We start from the raw sequence: 20,932 nt of genomic DNA on the forward strand, positions 1-20,932 counted from the left end.
TTCTTACCATTAGAACAACGGCTTGCTCTCAACCACCACAGACAGGGGCGGCCAAGAGAGAGGCCATGAGGGAGGGAGGGGGGGCGCTTCCCCAGCCCTTGATTCTTCGTATTTTCCCCGTCGATGGCCCCGGCAGAAAACTGAAGTGATGAGTGCTTACCGAGCTCCGGGGCGCTCCCTTCAGAAAATCCTGGTGCTCCCTGGCCACAGAGGTCTGTTTCTAACCTCTGAGCACCATTTGTTTGGATAAGTTTTGAACTCGATTCCTCAGCGGCTTGCCCACCGCATTAAACCATCGGACTGAAAGCTTGCTGCGTTGGGGATCATCAGGCCAAATATCATAAGTGCACCTTTTCAGCTTATCAGCTATCATAGCTGGTGATAGGCCCTAAACTCTCGCGCGTTGTCAATGCGTCTGTGCCGAAGGACATTTACCCCGAAGTGTAGAAAACTGCCGTGGTGGTCCCCAGTTACAAGCGAAAGGCGACGTGTAAAAGCCCTCTTACTGACGACCGTTGGCCCTCTGTCTAACTTACCCAGACTTGCTGAGAAAATTGTCTACGATCAACTCTCTCGGTGTATGTGTGACCACAACTTGCATTTCATGACCAATATGCGTACAGACCTTGCCACTGCGCCGACCGAGCACACCGTGTCTGGCGCTGTCGAATCTGTCAAACAAGACTCGGAACGAACGCGATGACATTTCATCAGGTACAGCCGCTGACCTCAGAATAGCCTTTGACGGCGTCGGCCATGGCGTTCTGTTAAACAAGCTGACGGTGTGGTATCGACCCAGTATGGTCCCGCAGCTATCCGGCCGGCCGGAGGCAGCCAGCGAGAGGCAGTACCGCGACTTTGCCGGTTCGTTTAGAGCGCTCCAGGGGTCTATCGTCGGGTTGGTCCTCTTCAGCCTGTTTATGACTGACCTTCACTTGTCTCTTACTGGGCTATCGAATCATGGCATACGCTGACGACGCCCGGCTGCTCGATCACGCGCCACCCGACCCTCACAATCTCGAATCACTAAAAGATCGTGTCGAAAACCCTTTCGACTCCGGCCAACGCTGGTCCAGATCAGCGTTGCTCACTAAAGATGAGCCCAGAAAAAAGGTTTCACTTTAATCGAGACCCATCAAACCGTCAACAAGGCAAAAGACTTTCGCCTAAGCATAGCTGGATACAGCTGGGTGACCAAACTCTCGTCTTCTACACGACTGCTGGGTGTGACCACCGGCGTATGTATGTCCAAGGACATTTACGTCCGTCACGTCGTGTGAAGGTGCAACGCCCTTCTATCACTTTATCTGTTTTGCCGCCATTTTAAACGACAAATGTTAAAATTGGTGATCAAAGAACACGAATTTCCGCACATTTCATGCAGCTTTTCCGTGACGGGTGGAGCAACCAGAACTCAGCTAGCCAGGATAAAAAACATCACGAACTTCAGTGCTCGGCTCGTGCCTGGCATGCGGGTCTGTCCAGGAGAAGGTCAGACCGGCGCTGAAGTGCCTGGGATGGGCCCAGGTGGAGCGGCTGGAGTGGGAGAGGAACCCCCTCAAAATTCATAAAGCCCTTCAGAATCAGCGCAGCCTGCTGACGATTCACCGCATGTTTGTCCCTCGATCCGTGGTGTCCCGCCGGGCCGCCCACTCATTCGACGCCGGGGCTCTGGAGCTGCCGAAGTGCAAGCTCTCGGTGACGCAGAGGGAGTTTCACCACCGTGCTGTCGCCCCCTAGGGCCAGCTACCTTCGGCTCTCATTGAGTGCCCGACACCGTCCGCGTTTCGTGCGTCTTTGAGAGCACTGAAGGCCTGAGAGCCGCTCGCTCTGTGATTGCTGCATTGGCTTTTCGGGAATTTTCTGCTAACGACCTTTATTTGCATTGTGCGTATGCACCTGCGATTTTTTCCTACGAATATTGTCGCAGTTCCTTTGCTTTGTAACTTTTTGTTTCATACCTTATTTAATCCTGAAAAGCCAAACAGTATGTATGATTTAAGTCATTGGTTTACATTTGCAGATATTGAAGCCAGCATGACATATGATGACACAAAACACTTATACCTATTGGTATATTTTTCGAGTGGAAAAGACTACACTAGACAGCACAATTCTGGTGAGTAAATATGGCCCTCTTTGCGCCATGGTTTGATAATGTCATTGTACGTTGCACAACATTGATGAAAGCCAATTGAAGGCCGTTATATCTGGACATCACGCTCACGACCGCCAGATATGAACGCCTCGATAAATACAGATTTTTTGGCCTTAATCGTCGCATGACTTATGGAATGACAGGTTTTGAATGACGTTATTGTGACGACATGAACACCAAGGTGACTTCGAAATACTCTCCCCGATATAACATCATTAGGATTGGAGTAGTGATGTCAGCAGCATGTACAGTATCATTCAACGTTACAAAGACGATGAACTCAGCGCCCGCAAACAAGGGGAGAGGCGGGGCCTTGCTCGGATGATTGCGGCTGCACAGAACCAGCCACTGGTCCGGTCGGCTGGCAGCAAGGTTGGCGCGTCCCAGCGTTTCTTTTTCGTTTGCGTTCGCAAGTTCAATGCAAGCCAAGTAGCCGCGCAAAACTACTGAAAGAAACTGGTGTGCTCTACACCAGCGGGATGAAAGCCGCAGATACCACTGATGAGCGTTAGAGCATAAACAACACAAATCCGAAACTGTGCCGCGAATTTCTGAGGCCACACGTGGACAAGGACGTTGCCATGGAGGATGAGCTTGTGTGAAGGTGTTTTTTGTATTCAACTTCTACAGCTTTTGTGGGTCAGAAATCTGGCCGCTTTGGAGCTTTGCGGTACTTTTCGCCCGATAGCGCAGACAATTTGGGTCCACCCACCTACCAGGGTAAACGTTAACTGTAAAGGGGCCCGAGAATTCTGGTCTACGAAACCTGGAGTAACTGAATACTTAACAACCTTTCACAAGCATTGATATATCCAGCTAGAAAAACCCGGAGCGGTGAAAGCTTTTCGCTTTTGATGAGCCTGAAACACCCGCGAATAAAACGTTCTGCACCACATGGAGACGTTCTTAAAGATGTGGAGGTGCGCACTGAGAATAACTCTCCACGAAATTAATTCATCTGGGTCTCGATTTTTCCCGAATGGAATCCACGTCCCGTGGCCTGCCCCAGTCGTGACAATTTCTTGGGGAAATTCGACTACTAGCAGTGCCTCAACACAGTACTGGCTCCCTTTGCGTAACAGCACGATCCAGACAATGACCTCGTCTTCTGGCCGAGCCTGGTGACCGCGTATTGGGCCAGCGGGACGACCCAGTCGCCGCTCGCTTCCGAGGGGGGGGGGAGCGTGGTGAGGCAAAAGGAGAACCCCTCCCAATGTGCTCCCAACTCCGCCCGATAGAGGACGTCTGGGGTGTGGTGAAGCAGAAGGTGTACGAGGGCGGCCGGTCGGCTCGCTCTGAGGTACAGCTGGCGCGTCGCCTGCACGCTGCTGTAGCTTCCATCAGCCCGCAGGTGTCGCGAACACTCATGTGAAGAGTCAGCAAGAGTGTGCGTGTTGCAGACCGGCGAGGACCACGGTCCTGTTATCGCGGAGTCACTTCGGTAGTCGATGGCGTGCTGTTCCTGTGCAAAAGTCTGGTGATGTTATGGACATATCTGGTTTGTTTTAAGCTATCAAAGTTTGCCTAAGCAGTTTCAAGCAGTCGGTTATGAAAGGTGTCTCCCTTTAGTCCGAAGAAGGCTTCCTGCCTTACTGCATCATGACCACATCCGCTACAGCGGCCTCGTACGCACTGAGGATCTCAGCCGTCTACGATCTCTACAGTGCAGGGATGGGGGCAGTCACTTCGTCGCAACAAGGGTTTCCCACCGTATCCTGGCTTGTCATCACACACACTTTACATTACTCGGACCTCCTCTCGTCCACGAAAGGAATTTTCCTTGCGACATATGTGTGATCTCCTTTTATTGCTGGAAATCGGAGCGGGTGTCATGGTCCAACGACGTCTTGAAACCACCGAGCTTGTCTGTATGAATAAGTTATACCTCATTGCAAAATGCATGCAAGGAAAACATGGCTGGCGGGCGGTGGTCCGACACGGATTTCTTTTGTATTGTAAAATGTTAAAATGTGTTTTTATTGTAAAAATAAATGCCGAGTGCTTTGCATGAGTGGCATCCACTTCAGAATATCTTTGACAAGGCTCGCTACGCGCACATTGAACCCACCATCCCAGCATTTTCAACCCAGTTCCTTAGATAATTTTGCCTCCGCCCCTTCGCCGGGCTGGGCATGGCGGGGGGGGGGGGGGGGTTACGCTTCATACATTGCTACTCCACCGTCACCGCGGGCTTGGGTTGACCCTTGCTGACCGGTTGCCAGCTGACCTTTCTAGCCAGCCGGACCAAACAATGAACTCACCCTGGGACTCATGCCCAGTGCTACTGGATAATTAGTTCAGGATCTTATCCGGCGACCACAGAGGTGACAGGATCCTGCCATGGGAAGCATGTTAACAGAAAAAGTCGTTCGGAGCCACAGCAGGCCGTGGATTGTTTCCAACGGATAACGTGAGGATAATGTAAGTGATAGTGTAACTCTGTCACTTTAACTATGGGATGACGTACGGTAAGAAGGTATACTCGTAACAGTTCTCGATCTGAGCCAATCCCATCCGTCAGCCAACTTCCGAATAAGACGCCGCAAAGTGAGTGGCTAAAGAGTCGTAGCCTACGCATACCGCCCTGTTTATTTGTTACAATGGCCTTAAGTCGTCGGACGCCGACCTGAAGTAGAACGGCGACGATGTTTAGGTCGGTACCATAATCACAGAACAAACTGATCTTTACCTAACATTTTACGCGCAAACATGTTGTGACGAAATTAATACAATAACGTAGCAGCAGCAGCAATAACCCCACACTAACATAGGACATCTTCACACGTTATACTAAGAGACGACCCTCAACACGGAGCTACCTGCCAGTGTGACGCGGTCTAATCCTGCACCAGCTTCCCGCGCGCTGGGTGCACGGGGCATGGTCTCCCTCTCCGTCCCCGCAGAGAGGCGACCCTTCGCTGACACAGCGTCGGACGATTGGGGCCGGCAACAGACCCCCGGGCTTTCATTCCGGCCCGCTCGCCTCTGGCCGTCGTCCCACACAATAATCAATTCCAACAGTTCATCGCTGCACCAATAAACCTGCAGAGATTATCCGAAATCCATCAGCCCGGCGCTCATATGCCGCCCGTGTAATGCCACTAATTGTTATTTAGTGTGCGTTATTGAAGCCGAGTGTCGGCGCCCTCCCAGGCGTGCGGGGGCCCGAGTCGGGCCGCCCCGCGCGACCCGACCGGCATCAGGCGCGGCCGCAGCAGCAGCCGGCGCGCTTTTAAGGCAGGCTTCCTCCTCCGCCGGGCATCCGTGTTTGGGACCCAACGTCCTTCGCTGAATGAACAAGAGATAGGTAGAGCATGGTTGAGGATGTGCGCCCGCATGCTGGGTGCAAAAATGTACCTTATCTCTGCGACGTGCAGACGATTACCTTTTGCAGGAGACTGCCCTTCATGTGTTGGGTAAAAATGCTAAAATGTCTTTAAAAAATCACCTTGCAGGTTCTAGGCATGGACAGCGGGCTGATATACGTTCACAGTAGCAAAATTATTTGATGCGGAACATGTCTTCCTCATTCCTGAAGCTCCGGTCGCCCACCTGAGCCAAATATTCTCCATGACATGTAAACTCATCTTGCATCCAGCCAAGAAAACCAGACCCGGCGACTCACCTCTCTCCATATTTATTGATGGACTCGTCCGAAGCGGTGGATGTTGTTGAGCAACTCGTTCCCATGGTGACGTCAGCTTGCGGAGTCCGCTTGCTTCCCCCTGGAGACGGCTGCTGCAGCTGCTGCCACCATCACATCACGGCATGCTGCTTCCTCTTCTGCTGGCCTGTGGCAAAGCCAGACTGGCGTCAGCCACCAGCGCCGTCACCCTGGAGGCCAGGGCAGCGGCGTCCACCGGACTAACCACGGCCTCTCTCCTCAGAGACAGGCTAAACGCGTATGAACTCCCAGTTGAAGCGCGCTTTAACATCAGTTCCCTACCTAGTGAATTTAATTTGCTCAAATAGAGTGACGACCAATTTTCGTGTTTGGTTTTGTACCGTTCGTCAGTGGTAACTCGGATTCTCTCGCCATGTTGGATGGGAAACGTAGCGCGTTGACGCATTTGTAACCCCGGCGGAGTCTGTTGGCGAGATCAACCTCTGTTGCTGACAAAGGAAATCAGTGAGTGATGGAAAGAAATTCGAAATTTGTATACACAGTCCAAAGAAGCAACAGAGCATTCCTACCGTCTGAAGGAAATCCAAAGCCCTAGAAGTTGCAAGTTTTGACTAACCAGAAAACAAACAGCAATTCAAATGTGTCTATTTCCCGTTACACAAAGGTCGTATACCCAGAACGCACATGTCATAAATATATGGCATATAAGCTGCATTTCATTTCCACACATCTATGCATTTTTCCACAATGAACGACATGACTGGTGGGATGAAAAACATAAAAGGTCGAAAACCCACTAAGTTGATGCAGTCTGAAATCAGAAGCAATGACACGAAGGAGGACGGAGGGTTCAAAGTGCGTCAGCATCTGGAGAACAATCATGGTGATTAAACGCAACTTTGCGTGCAACACCCAGAACCGTAGCATTAATTCCGCAAAGTTTTGTGGGCTGCACTTCTCCCATGAGGTGGACGGTACGCGAACAGTTGCGCTGGCAGTCAGCAATAAACGCGCATTCCGTAGAGACATCTCCGAGCGAAGGGTAACTGAGCTGCCGCATTGCAGGATTGCAGGATTGGGAACTTGCAAACTTGCGAACTTTGCGAACTCTGGGACCAATAACCTGCAGACCCGAGCTCTGTATGTCAAACATGCTAGAGACGCACCTTTTCAACCAGTTAGCCCGCTAATTTCTGACCCGCAAGAGCCCGCGGGCTTTTGGCGGGGTTATGGGCCAGACATGGCGGGCTTTTGCGGGTGAAAACTTTGAAAAACTCATCACGTATTTTTGGCTATTCCCTAAGTTTAAAATCACCCCCAAAAACGGAGTGTGCCGCCAAGTACCGAAAATCATGAAGCAAGCATATTTGTATTTTTTACACCAAGAGCACCAGGGACAGAAACTCGGGACAGAATGGATACACCGCTAAACAAAGTTGCACAAATTGAATAGCTTCAAGCAAACATCTCACTCAACATTCAATAACAACAACCCAAGTTTTCAAAAGTAAGGTCTAGTTTCATTGAGCAGCAGCAAGGTATATCATTAATATAACTTGCACTTGGCTATTATTGTGACGGTGTGGCGTAAGTTTTCTTGTTTTACATACAAAAAAATAATCGCACATATGACGTCAATAAAGAATTCATTTGTCAACATCATCAAAAATTCTTCATTGACGTCATATGATGTCAATGAAGAATTCAACAAAGATCGAAAGACGTAGCCTGCAGTCTATGTTGGCTGCAGAAAGGGTTCCGGAAATTATGTTTACAGCTTTGATTTGTGAAATCTTGGGTCAACTTTGGTTAAAAAACATTTTGGCTTCCATCCTCTTTCTTCCCATTTATAGTTGAAGACTGCCACCATAGCGTAAAACATCTACTTCGATGCATCATAACTTCCATCGTCCACGCACTTTGCTAACTGTTCTCTAAGCAACATCCGTGATGGTAGCCATGTCAGCCGGCTGGATCACTAGATGAACGGGGCGGGCTGGGCTGCGAGCGTTTGGAAAACCAGAAAAAACTGCGTCTCTAGTTCATATCCAAGGCGTTTGTTATCGCTCCCATGCGCGGGTCAGCCTACCATTCCATGTGTTGCGGTGCAGCCTCCGGAGCATTGCTGGGCAGTCTACCAGCGCATTTGACACCTTGCGCGACAGTATACGATACCTTCGGACACAATTCTCAGGCTGTCCCATCGCGGAACAGTTCAGCACCGGGGCGGCCTGAACTGTTCAGCCCTCGGCCTGAGTATCCCCTTGCGCTGGGTAAACTAGAAGCGCACATGTTGTGATACCACTGTAGCTGATCGCGAGTGCGTTAAACGATGCACGAGCCGTCTGGGCATATCGTGCAATATAGAGTATGTCATGCCGTACAGACATAGAACAACGGTGCTGATGATACGCTTCAATAACATCTTGGCTTTCCTTGGTTTTATTGGCTGTACCCCTGCTTTCTCTGACCCAATATAGACCCAAAAGCAAACGTAAGTTCATCGGCCAGGATTTGAAGCGAGCGTATCGCTTTTGACTCTGCCTGACCCCTGGACGGCCCACGGCAGCCCCTTGTAACTCAACGTTAGTTTTAGACTGGAAATATATCAAGGTGGCAGACTCAATCCGAGCCGGCAACGGTGAGATTGCATTCCCGGAAGCACGGTCAGCATAGCCATGACCCCTGAGGCGTGAGCTTCGGTTCAGTATAAAGCCGGGGCCTGGCTCTCCGAACACCGAGCTCAGATGAGCCCGGCTTCTCAGACTGAGACAATCAAGGACACGACTCTGACGCTCAATTGCACACCAATGTGCTATTGTACAGCTGTGAACCAGCGGCACGGACCCACTGCACCGTGTGCATTCATTATCTTGCGACGCACGCTGAATGCATTATCATCGTAATTTCTGAGGAATCTGCACCAGTGTCAGTCACCCTGTGTTAGCCTGACCTGATCTATCCAACCCTAGCCTGCCTGACTACAATATCTGACCAGTATTTTCAAAAGAGTTTTCCTTTTAGTGAGTTCGCCCTCGCTGTCCGCCGAGTAGGCATCAAATCCACGTTGCTTTTTTGTTATCGGGGAGGGGCATCAGCTTCAGCATGACTGTTACAATAAACCAAGTTAATGTGGTGCCGCCATCAACATAAAACAAGTGCACAGAACAAAATATTTGAATCTTGCCACACTTTTTGAAAAGTTTAGGCTTCACGGATGCATCGGTTCAAAAAACAAACATATAACCAAAATAAGACATTTGTGTCAGGGACGGCGAACGTAGGCGAGGTGCAGAGCAGCTCCCGTCGCCGACAAAATGCATTAGCCCAGTGGCTTTTTATGGAAAAGTAACGCGATAAGAATCGTGTCTACCATCCCGGATCTCCCAAAAGGATCAGCTGCTGCTTGATTCTGTTGGACAAGCATGCCTTGTGTCACCGCCACGCCAACACGAAATATTCGGCAGAGCAACGGCCAGGGCAGACCTGACATAGAGCACAAGGTGATAAGTCCAAGCAGACCAGACATAGAGCACAAAGTTATAAGTCCAAGCAGACCAAACGTCGAACACAAGGTCATCAGTCTGAGCAGACCAGACATAGAGCACAAGGTCATAAGTCCAAGCACACCAGACGTCGAACACAAGGTCATCAGCCTGAGCAGACCTGAGCAGACAAGGTCACAGTCCAAGGCACACCAAACGTTGAACACAGAGTCATCAGTCTGAGCAGGCCAGACACCGAACAAAAGATAACCAGTCCGAGCAGACCAGACATAGGACACAAGGCCATCAGTCCGAGCTGCTGCACACAAAACCCAGGTGCGTCACCGACGGCGTCCCGCCCACTCGAGGCCATCCAGTCCTGCAGCGCACATGTTGCACAGTACCCGGCCACACGGCCGCCGCCGCGCCGCGCCCGCCTGGCCCGGGCACAGCCCGTGCCCCTGCGACGCCTCGCGAGGCCGTGAGAGCGGGGGCGCGCCAGTGCTCACCTGCGTCACCACAAACGCTGGTCAGGTACGACGCGCTGCCGTCGTGTGTTTGGCGCGAGCGCGAGGCGCCAGCATCCCGCCGTCGCCGCCGATCGATCGCCTAGCTTCGTACAGCGGCCGCCAGGTGGTAGCCGTATCGCTCGACCAACCAACTTGCCGAGAGGGGAGGGGTGGGGGACGTCTTCGAGCGGAGATGCTGCGGCAAAGGATTAACTGGTTTATGGCAAAATTGTTACTGGCGCTCCCAGGAGAAGCTTCGATCCCGACGCGCACGAGCGGTCTCGTTGGTACGCCTGTTGCAGGTGCCTTGCGGTCAGGCTTCTCGCGTACCATGCGGCGAGACAGTGGAGGCTTGGGCTACAGCATCTCATATCGCTGTGTGTATTCCTTACAGATCCGGAGTTTTTCAGCAACCCCTACCAGGCACTAGCAGAGCACAGCATGGAGCCAATCCTCCCCCTCCCAGAGGCCTTGAGGTGTCAAGGAAGGATGGTTGCGTCATTTCCAAAGTTCCCATCTTCTTCGATGAATGCAATTCGGGAACTGTCTCATGCGCTGAAGGGGAGCTCAAGTATGAATACACCGAGTCCTTCGCAAATTAAATTGCAGCTGTGACAATGTATGCCAGTGTGCGGCAACCGAATCAACAGTTTGCCAGGAGCAAAGCCTTTCGTACATATTTTCGTTTCCAATGATGCCGTGGGCGCAATCGTCAGTTTGGTTCCCAGAACTAAAGCCTCGAATAAAACTTCGTGCGTAACTATGACACTCGCCTAACCGAATCGACCGTAGGGCGATTCATGAGGGCTCCAATATATCTAACACACAAGCACACACACACACACACACACACACACACACACACACACACACACACACACACACACACACACACACACACACACACACACACACACACACACACACACACACACACACACACACACACACACACACACACACACACACACACACACACACACACACACACACACACACACACACACACACACACACACACACACACACACACACACACACACACACACACACACACACACACACACACACACACACACACACACACACACACACACACACACACACACACACACACACACACACACACACACACACACACACACACACACACACACACACACAGCAGCGCCCTACTGAAATGCCGGTTACACTGAAAGCACGCACGTTGACACTTTGTGTGTGCCGTGAGGGAATGCAGCCGGATCGGCAATGCGAACGAATAATAATCCAAACTTCCCTAGACTCTCTGGTCGGCATGACCGCGCGAGCTTGTGGAGAGTGTGACGTTCGGGAAGGGCGTTTGGGTCGCGGCTGTGATCAGCCCATCCGATGTTAATGAAGCGTCCGATGACACAGATGCCGGCGACAGATGCCTGCGTGACAACCGTAACGAGGTGGAGATGCACATATCAAGCTAAATGAAATTTGTCAATCAAACATTCCAAGGCTTAACGCAGACACGTGCAATGTTTTTGCATATTATCTAACACTTACCGGAAAAGTGCGCATCATAGCCTTTTTTGTATTCCGACACACGACATGCATCGGAATACAGAAGTCTTCAAAGACTGAGAGCACTGAATGGGACGTAAATTAAAATCAGCCATAACCCTATTCCGGTAGATACTGTCACAGCCAAATTTCGTCTGTTAACAAAGTTGATCGCGAGAATTCAATATCCATTGCCAGTGCAGTGTCTGAACGGAACGCGGTAGACCGCAGTCCTATTACATTCCTTTCTTGGCTACTTTTACTTCGAATCTGCTATGCGGTAATCAGGCGTCTGCAATCTTAATGAAACGCCATGGAATTTAATTGCGCTGCCATCAGCGTTCCGCCGGTCCACGACAGCCAGGCTCAGGGACTAAACGCATTTTTTCATCATGTTTATTGATGGCTGACTCATGCTTTCTTCTGAGCCTGCCAAAAGTATGACGTTATCTACGGAAAGCATGACGCAAGATTGACTGAAAATGTGTGAGATTGCAGTATGTGTTCAACGTTGGTATGCTGGGTTATCGAACTTCATTTCATCAGGCCAGTGGGGTTATAGCGTTATAAGTTGTCAACAGCACATCAGTTTATAGCACGATGTGCTTTAAGACATTATAGTTTAACAATATTGTATGGTTGGCTAAATGACCGCACTCAGCGTTTTAAGCTGTTCTTATGTGATCACATTAGGCTGTTACCTCGTGATGATAAGAATCGTATTCACTCTGATCGTTAGCACAGCTTGAAACGGCGAGCGCTGTCAATATAGCCAATGTTTGCCCCAACACGTCGTTTACCCAGTATTTCCTCGTATATTGAAGGTCGATAACTCATCATTAGAACTCTGACCTCATGCGTAATGCCAGGAAAACCAGGAGCTAAAAGCCTTCTCGCTTATATTAAATATATCTTCAGATTGCAGTACGTCGGACATATATCTAACAAGCATTCCTCTGCGCCATTCATGCTTTATTTGACCGTTGTAAGTCTAGACCGAAGCGACGCCGCAGAAGATACGCACGTCACGAGAGTGGACGTGTCTTTATCTGTGCAGGGAAAGGGATCTATCACTTTTCCCATATGACACATGATCGCATTATCAAGCTACTCACAAACGGCATGGTGGCCGGCACGGCGCCGCGGCCCTTCGAAAACGATGGCGCTCATGTGACGTGAGCCCCGCGTCACCTGCGCCCAGAGCACAACCCAGTCCATCAGCCGCGTCACGATGACGTCACGATCTCCCCACCGACCGTCAGCCAGGTCCGGCTGTACGTCACTGCCGCCCGATGACGCGGCTACCACGTCAGAAGCGGCGCCGGCCGGCCGCATTGTGGCGCGTGCTCTTCAGCTGAACAGTGGCGCTGAGACGCGGCCGGCCGCGGCCGCCGGTCACCAGGGGGCAGTAGGAGCGCGTGTGGGCCGTGTCGCCCGTGCCCTGGCAGAGCTCGCACACGTGGGAGCGCAGGATGGGGCACAGCACCCGGCCTGCCATGGGGAGACAGAGGTCAGGCCATGGGTCAGCCGTTCGCTTCTTGACGTGCTGGGCAGTGGGCACACACCTGTGTCCCGTCCCGGAGGGAAAGAGTCGAGCCTCATACGACTCGCGAACAGGAAGAGCATCGCAAGACCTACAAAGGTCTCAGCAACACTTACTGTAGGTCTTGTGCTAGTTGTGAATACGTCTGCGGAATCAGAGCACAAGTGTCTGCGGACAAAAATACGATTCCATGGCAGTAACATGGAAAAAGACATTATGACAGGGTATGTCCGGGTACTCAAGCTAGTGAATCTGGCCTCTGGGATTGCATTCGAAGTTGATCGATTACTATTTCCTCTAACAGCCGACAACCATACCTGATCCGTCACGAAGGGAGTGAGATGTCACCACCTCCTTGCTTTCGCCGTTCTTTCGGCAAAATGCACATGTAGTTTTTCCTGCGGAAACGCAGGAGCATTTATTTATCATCATTGCTTACAGTGAAATCACTCTTGTCTGGTATTCACTCAGAAAAACCTCAGATGTTTCTAATAACAACGTCAAACACGCTGTACGAGACAGTTGATAACAGCTGTGTGCTACCACTATCTAACGAACCAACGCAGCACCCACGTCGCACCAGTAAAGCTTGTCCTAATCCTCATCGCCTCCAATTGATACTTTGGTGAATAACACGCAATGCACTTTGCGGGAAGATCACCGCCCAATATTTGATCCCAAGCAGTAGCACAAGCAGGGGGAGGCACAGGGGACACGTGCTCTCTCCCGCTTAGGTTCCGAGGGGCCCTTCGGCCCCTCGGAACCTACGTTTAAGGGCCCGAAAAGCCAGCCAGAGGCCTCATTCAGGGGCCCCGGCCCGCAGAGCTGAGCACTCAAATGCCAGCCAGAGGGCGTGCGCGCTGATCAGGGGCCCACTGAGTCAATAAGGGTCTATGTTTCGGTCAGACGGCACCAGAAACGCACAGTCGGCTCCGTGGCGGCATGAGCCTAAGAGGTCATTTCCCAATTAGGGGCAAAGCTAGAGCCAGCGTTTTCATTGCTCGGGGCCCTACAACGCCTCATAGGGCACTCTGTTGCCAGGGGGCCCCGAGTCGGCCAGAGGCAGTGTTCCAGGAAGCCCGAAAAAGCCTGCAGGGCCCGGCCCATTGGAGAGCTAAGAGCATAAAGGGCTGGTCAGTGTCTTATTCAGGAGCCCAGACCTTCGAAGACAGACCCTCGAATAACGGTTCGAGGGACCTTTGTGCCGATCGCGGACCCCCTGAGTTCATAAGGGTCTATATGTCGGTCAGGTAACACAACACCACACAGTCGGCTCCGTGTCGGTATGGGCTTGAGGACCCACTTTCCAATGAGCTGTAAAGCCGGGGCCAGTGATTTACAGTGGTGTTTGCCTTGTGTGTGTGTGTTTACAGTGGTTTTTGCCTGCCAGGGGCCCACAGCTCCTAAAAGGGTCCTGTGCTTACAAGGGCCCTGAACCGACCAAGGAAAGTGTTCGACGAGGCCCGAAGAGGGCCCGTCGAATTGCCGGTCCATTGGAACCGACAACCAAAGGCCCGGTACACACATATATATATATATATATATATATATATATATATATATGTTTGATTAAAAATGACTGCTGACTCAGCATTGACGAGCTTTTTGATGCATCGTTCTAGTTTCCGGGCCTTTGACTTGGCACCATCGCTTAGACTAAAGATGGTTCGCACAAAATTACTTATATATTCATCACTCCTTCCATTCTAACGTTTCGAGATCCTATCTCATCGTCGGAGAAGACTAAATTGCGCAAGAAATAAGTTTTGAGTTTTGAAGGATGAAAAATTTTGCACTTCTGTTGGAAAACATTCTTTTGGTACAGAGAACATAAATGAAGCATAACTAATTGAAGGAAGACGGAATCCTATTTTCATTTTCATACATGTAAGAAACACTCATAATGGGAACACCACAAAGACACAATGGGAACACTATTGCCACAATCACATCAGAAGCGCTCACCGTTCACCACCTAATAGTTCAAGAGTTTTGCAAGACTTTGTCTGTCTGTTTACGGCCGGAGAGAGTTCGTTAATGAATATGCTTTCCCAAATTTGAAGGCGTCTTCTGACAATGCGCGTCCGTAAAATGTCAGTGCTGTCTGTCAGTTGTTGTTGTGTCAATGTCATGTCGTGTTCGTGTCGCATGTGGTCCAGAGGCGCCCCGTCACGTAAGTGCATTGTCAGGCGTCGTGAGAGTGTCGTTGTGGTCACACCAATGTAGTGTATGGGACGAAGTTTGCAGCCTTCGATGTTGCATTGGAACTGATATACTACATTGGTGCATTTTGGTTTGTCGGGTTTGTCTGGGCTGTTTTAGTTTTAGAAAAAGTTTTAGAACAAGAGCAACAGGTATGTTGCCCTGAACTAAAACAAAAAGTACTTGACGAACTCGACGTGATTGAATGTGATGCTAAACGTCTTACTAGAAACAGAATCGTGAAAAAGCTCTCAAGGCTCCATGTTGGACATATAGTATTACCGTAAACTGCTGGCGGTTACATCAATTTACCTCAACATGATCTTACTGAGGAACAAAAAGAGGTGCTTAATATTGGACTTAATTGCCATGTGTTGTCGAAATATGACAAAGCTAAGAACAAAGTAGAACTAGCAATTCTTTACCAGGATATCTTGAATTTGGAAAAAGAGAACAAGGTTACCGTGGACAAGGATCTAAAGAACAGCTTACTGGGAGAGAGCACGAAAAAGCGTTGAAATGACAGGAGCAAGATATTTACACAACAACTCAGGACGGCGGCGAAGGAACTTCGAGAAAAAGACATCATCATTCGGCGAGCGGACAAATCATCACTCTACGTAATACTTGACAAAAAGGAATATCATGAGAAACTAAACTGCATCTTGAACGACGACGAGAAGTTCCGGCGCATCACAAAAGATCCAACAGACAAACTCAGGACCAAGCTTAACAAACTAATCACTGCTGCCAATGCCGCTGTTGATGGCATACACGTTTCCAAGATAACGGGTGAATTCAGTAAGCTAGAATCTCTTTTAAACTAGGGTGGGAGTGAAAAATTACATCGCAGAAAGACTGTGCAGGAGTGAAAAATTCAATGTAGAAAAGATGGAACTTATGAGCTAGTGACCGATGATTCAGCGAACAAAGGCACCTATTTCAGGTTGGCATGGACGTATTATCATAAACCTGACAAAACTGTTTTGTTTTTTAACATCTTAGGCCATTTAAGTGAAACAGAATACATCAAAACATAGCAACTTCATGACAGTGTAATGAGCATACAAAATTCATTAACAATAATAATTTGATGCTGCACTTTGCACTTCCCTTTCACATAATTTTTATCACAAAACAAAGTAAAGTGGTTCAACAACAAAATAACAGCGGAAAATTCAACAAGCATAAAACACTCAGGCAAAAAAAAACCTTGGACTCCTACACATCAGCCAATCACCAAGTCAAACAAAATACACATACCCCTGACTTCTGTTAGATCAAACATTTTGTCACTGTTTCTTACAAAATAACAATGCTTATTTCTATGAAAATAGCCTCACTATGTCTAGCCTAAAGAGGCCTCACTTCATCTCATCATGTCTAACCTGTCGGTATCACAGCAGAAGTTGTGAGTTGCTGATTCCTGCGCAATTCCTATTGTCACTTGCCATGCACTTAACCAACTTAGACTAACTTAGAGTAGCCCCTATGTTGAACATCATCTCAACTCACCTATCTGTTGACAGCAGCACTTATGAAAAAAACATGATAAAGCTCATTTTTTGGCTGGTTTCAACTTGCATCTTTATTCAGTTCAATTCTGTATGCTCGTTGACATCAGACAAAGTTGACAACACACAACACTTAAAATCACTTTCAACAACTTATTCTGATTGTCATGGTTAACCTCTGTCAGGGACAATAATGGGTATGCTCCACAAAACAAACGCTCTTCTCCGAAAGTAACATAGCTTTTAGATGACCATGCCAGTTTTGCTGCTTGCCTTTTCAGCTGCAGCAAAGGCATCTATTTAGGCTCGTTTATTCATATTTAATGACACCATTTGAGATGTCGGTTTCACATTTTAAATGGGATGGTCTGACGATGTGCTTCGTGCTGATATTTGCTCCATATTACAATTGCTGTGTAGCGTAGAGTATCCCAGTGTTAAAAAATAGTGCATGTATACAGTACAGTCATTTGCCAGTCAGCAAACAATGAAAACTATGAAAAACATCTGGTTAAAGCAACCATGAGGGATCACTTCACCACAGTTTGCACTGTTTGCTGACAGTCAGAGCCATCCCACTTACCCTCCAAACATAAATATCAATCACGTCCACCAGTCAACGAGATTAAAATGCGAAACAAGTAAGAGGTGCGCATGATAAACATTTCTGGAGGACAGAATTTCGCCATCAAACACTTCTGTATTAGCTGCGTCAGGTCTGTCCCAAAGCTCCATATTGCAACGTAAGGATAGCCTTGTCAGGGGGCCTGATGAGTTAGACGCTCGAAAGGCTTATATTTATCATTATCGAGCACCACCATGAACCAAGAAATGTGTAACCGAGGGTTTAACAGGGCAAAATAGCATTAAAAGTAAGTTCCGTGCTTCAAATTGTCTCCTTCATTCCCCGTGAATTGTTCACTCCTGAGTGTATATCAAATATGTTTTGGCGGCTGGCGAATTAATCCAATTTAGGTATAAAATGCGTGCAAGTTTCAAGTTGGAGCATCTTGCAGAGAAATTGGTCGACATTTCAAACAACAGATGGCACCTCTAAAGGCAGTGGGAAAGGAATGAAGAATAAAGTGGTATCACACTCTTATAATACCAAGAAAAATAAAAGTAGTTACATGAATAGAAACTGATACTTCTTTAGAAAAAATTATGTAGTCAGCTGATTTTACTTGAGATATGTTGAAGGTGCTCAAATGGGGATATATTGATTTTGTATATTTTAGTTACAAGACATTTCTTGAATTTTTTACTCCTGCATTTCGGGAGTGATGCAATTTAATGGTCAAGTTTCTTCGGGTAGAAGTAATACGTAGAGCAGAGTTATCTATCAGGCCTTGCCGGTGTTTGCACAGGCTATACTTTCGCGGTGTGGTGGTGAGACAAAAAATTGAGGATGCGTGAAAACCTTGCATTTGGCACACTGTTGCCGATTGTGATGCATTATGTAAACAAACCAAACTCGATGCGTGCAAGCGGCTGGAGTCGCTGGGGGTGGGGGGCGGTCTTGGGCTTGAAGGTACCTGGTGCCCTTGTTCTATGCATACATAGACATAATTCAGATGTAGGTGAGGCAGGACATAGCCATAGGTGTCCGGGTTCTATGGAGCCTTGTTTATGCTTGGTGGTTTTAAGTGAGCTCGGTTTTGGATGACACCTGAAAACCTCAGAAAGGGAAATATGTGTTTGGCATGTGCGATTAGACAGTGTCAGGCAGGAGTGAAAAATTCACATAAAATATGGGAAAAGGAGTGAAAAATCTCTCCTCATATGGTGCAGCTTTACACCCAAAGTCGGCAATTCTAGGACACTGAGGTCCAACGAGTTTCGTACACTTGACATGTTAACGCTTATTATGCGACGTGTGGCTTAGATGACACTAAACGTACGACATTTTCAAACTAACTTTTGTCCCGCTCCCCCCCCGCGCGGACCTCCATCGAATACCTAGTTTTAAATTGCACGCGTCAAAAGGCATTGTCGTACTGGCGGCCGTTCTGAGCTTTCTATAAAATAGGCTTAAATAAATAGGCTTAAAAATAGGTTTAAAATATGGCTATAGGCTTTTGCAGTGACGGGTGTCAAACTGCCTCCCCCTGTCGCATAGAATTGAAGCGAAATACATCGCATGACACCAGATGTGAAGACATACCTTTGCTATATTTTCGTATTGGAAGTACAGGACTTCTAGCGACTAAGAAGCAGTAAAAACTTCACAAATTGAGGACTCACGACTGATTTCTGTTGCCTCGGCTCAGGTTCCATATTGATCAGTTTCTCACTTACCTTGACGTCCAACATTCTAACACAAAGTTTGCGAAGGAGGAGGAAGATGAAATCGGCTATTTGCCTCAGATTGATGTGCGAGTTCGAAAGTTACAAAGCAAATTTGATGCCTCTGTTTATAGAATGCCCACGTTCACTGGTCTTGGATTGAGCTTTTTCTCGCTCAATCCCGACACTTTTGAGCTATGTGGTGTAAAACAGCTAGTTACAGAGCTTTCCGTCAAAGTTCCAACTAGAACCTCTTTTGTCGCGAGCTTGATCGACTTAGGTCATTCTTTCAGTGAAACAACTTTCCGTTTCCAATCATTAAATGAAGAGCTTCCAGAGTGTTAAATATGTAAACGCCTCCGCTGTTCATGAAGTGCTAAGACTAAGCGAACATTGGATGCTGCTCAATTTTGGAAAGCAGTCAATAAAAATGAAAAGGAGCTCGCACGTCTACTATAAGGTTTTACCGATTTACGTCCCCATGAGCCATGTTGGTAAACTCTTACACTGTTGGATCTTTTTTTTGTGTTGAAGGACAAAATTCGTAAATGTCCAGCCTTGACAGTCATTGATACATATTGCGCTTCATGTGGAGCATCTTACGTGGGTTCGACCCGTCGTAGCTTGCGCTGCGGAGTGCAGCCAAGTCAGGGAGAGTCTGCCCGTTCAGACAACATTCTTTCCTACCGAAAACCTGTGGCCATCCGAGAATCACTCATTTTCACAAAAAATCCGCTAGTGAATATGATGAGGCATTTAAGTCCTTTACAATTTATAACGTGGCCTTTTCACACGGAGCCTAAAAAAAATTTCGTCGCGGGTTTTTGCATTTTTTTCTCAGCAGCCCTGTTTGCGCTGTGACCATTGCCATGTTTAGCGATGTAGGATAAACGCACATATGTGTTATTATACCTTTGCACCCTTTCCTGGTAATGATACACAATACACGAAAACTTTGACAGTCACATAAGAGATAGCGACTGCTGTCCTTGCCATCAAGTTTTTGCTGTCTCGTGCTACCCGAGCATGTTTCGCGTACACAGACAAACACACACACACACACACACACACACACACACACACACACACACACACACACACACACACACACACACACACACACACACACCACACACACACACACACACACACACACACACACACACACACACACACACACACACACACACACACACACACACACACACACACACACACACACACACACACACACACACACACACACACACACACACACACACACACACACACACACACACACACACACACACACACACACACACACACACACACACACACACACCACACACACACACACACACACACACACACACACACACACACACACACACACACACACACACACACACACACACACACACACACACACACACACACACACACACACACACACACGCACACACACACACACACACACAGTGAATATTTATCCGTTACATACATATATATATATATATATATATATATATATATATATATATATATATATATATACATATATATACCACGAATGTGAGGACCATTGAGGACCGGGACAAAATTTGAGTGATTTCGTCATGAAACACGGGAGCAGTCGGTTGGATTTGAACACATAACCTGTTCATTGCCAATTTATCCGGCCCGTCAATCCGTCGAATGCTGCCAGCCTCCTCCTCTAATCTCCAGGGTGTGCATCACTGGCCCGTGCGCGTACCCAGCGGACGTCAACGAATGCCCGGCGGCAAAACGCCTGACGGCGCCACCGGATTTTCGAGGGTTCGAAGCCTTGGGCAGGCTTGATGCGAAGTATCCGGGGTGGCATTAGCAGGCGGCGGGCGGCCGCTGGCTGGTCGGCGCAGTTCGCCACCGACGGCGACGCCCCGCCCACCGGCCGGCAGAGCAACCAAGTCTGCAGGATTGGTTTTTGATCCACTGCTGCCTGGGAGGTGCTGTTTGAGTTGAACTTCCAAGTGGGTGCAACACATCATTTCTTGGCACAGATGCAGGTCTTCACAAAAATAACGTTGGAGAGTATAAAGTAGACCATTAATGAGTC

The 20,932-nt window shown here is 48.5% G+C and overlaps 2 protein-coding genes across 2 annotated transcripts in view; both read right to left on the reverse strand.

Moving 5' to 3' along the window:
* Nucleotides 1–9,859, reverse strand: part of LOC119090497 (NACHT and WD repeat domain-containing protein 2) — a 34,749-nt gene extending 24,890 nt beyond the window's left edge. The window contains exons 1-2 of the mRNA XM_037213315.1: nt 9,778–9,859; nt 5,784–5,949 (exon numbers count right to left, since the gene is read on the reverse strand). Coding sequence (XP_037069210.1) covers nt 5,784–5,848 — 65 coding nt within the window. The 5' untranslated portion in view covers nt 5,849–5,949; nt 9,778–9,859. The remainder of the gene's footprint in view (nt 1–5,783; nt 5,950–9,777) is intronic.
* Nucleotides 9,860–12,619: 2,760 nt separating this feature from the next.
* LOC119090107 (nanos homolog 2-like) overlaps nt 12,620–20,932 on the reverse strand; it is a 14,557-nt gene continuing 6,244 nt past the window's right edge. The window contains exon 4 of the mRNA XM_037212901.1: nt 12,620–12,801. Coding sequence (XP_037068796.1) covers nt 12,620–12,801 — 182 coding nt within the window. The remainder of the gene's footprint in view (nt 12,802–20,932) is intronic.

Source organism: Pollicipes pollicipes, unplaced genomic scaffold (assembly GCF_011947565.3).
Source record: "Pollicipes pollicipes isolate AB1234 unplaced genomic scaffold, Ppol_2.1 Scaffold_3087;HRSCAF=3621_pilon_pilon_pilon, whole genome shotgun sequence".
Classification (NCBI taxonomy): Eukaryota; Metazoa; Arthropoda; class Thecostraca; order Pollicipedomorpha; family Pollicipedidae; genus Pollicipes; species Pollicipes pollicipes.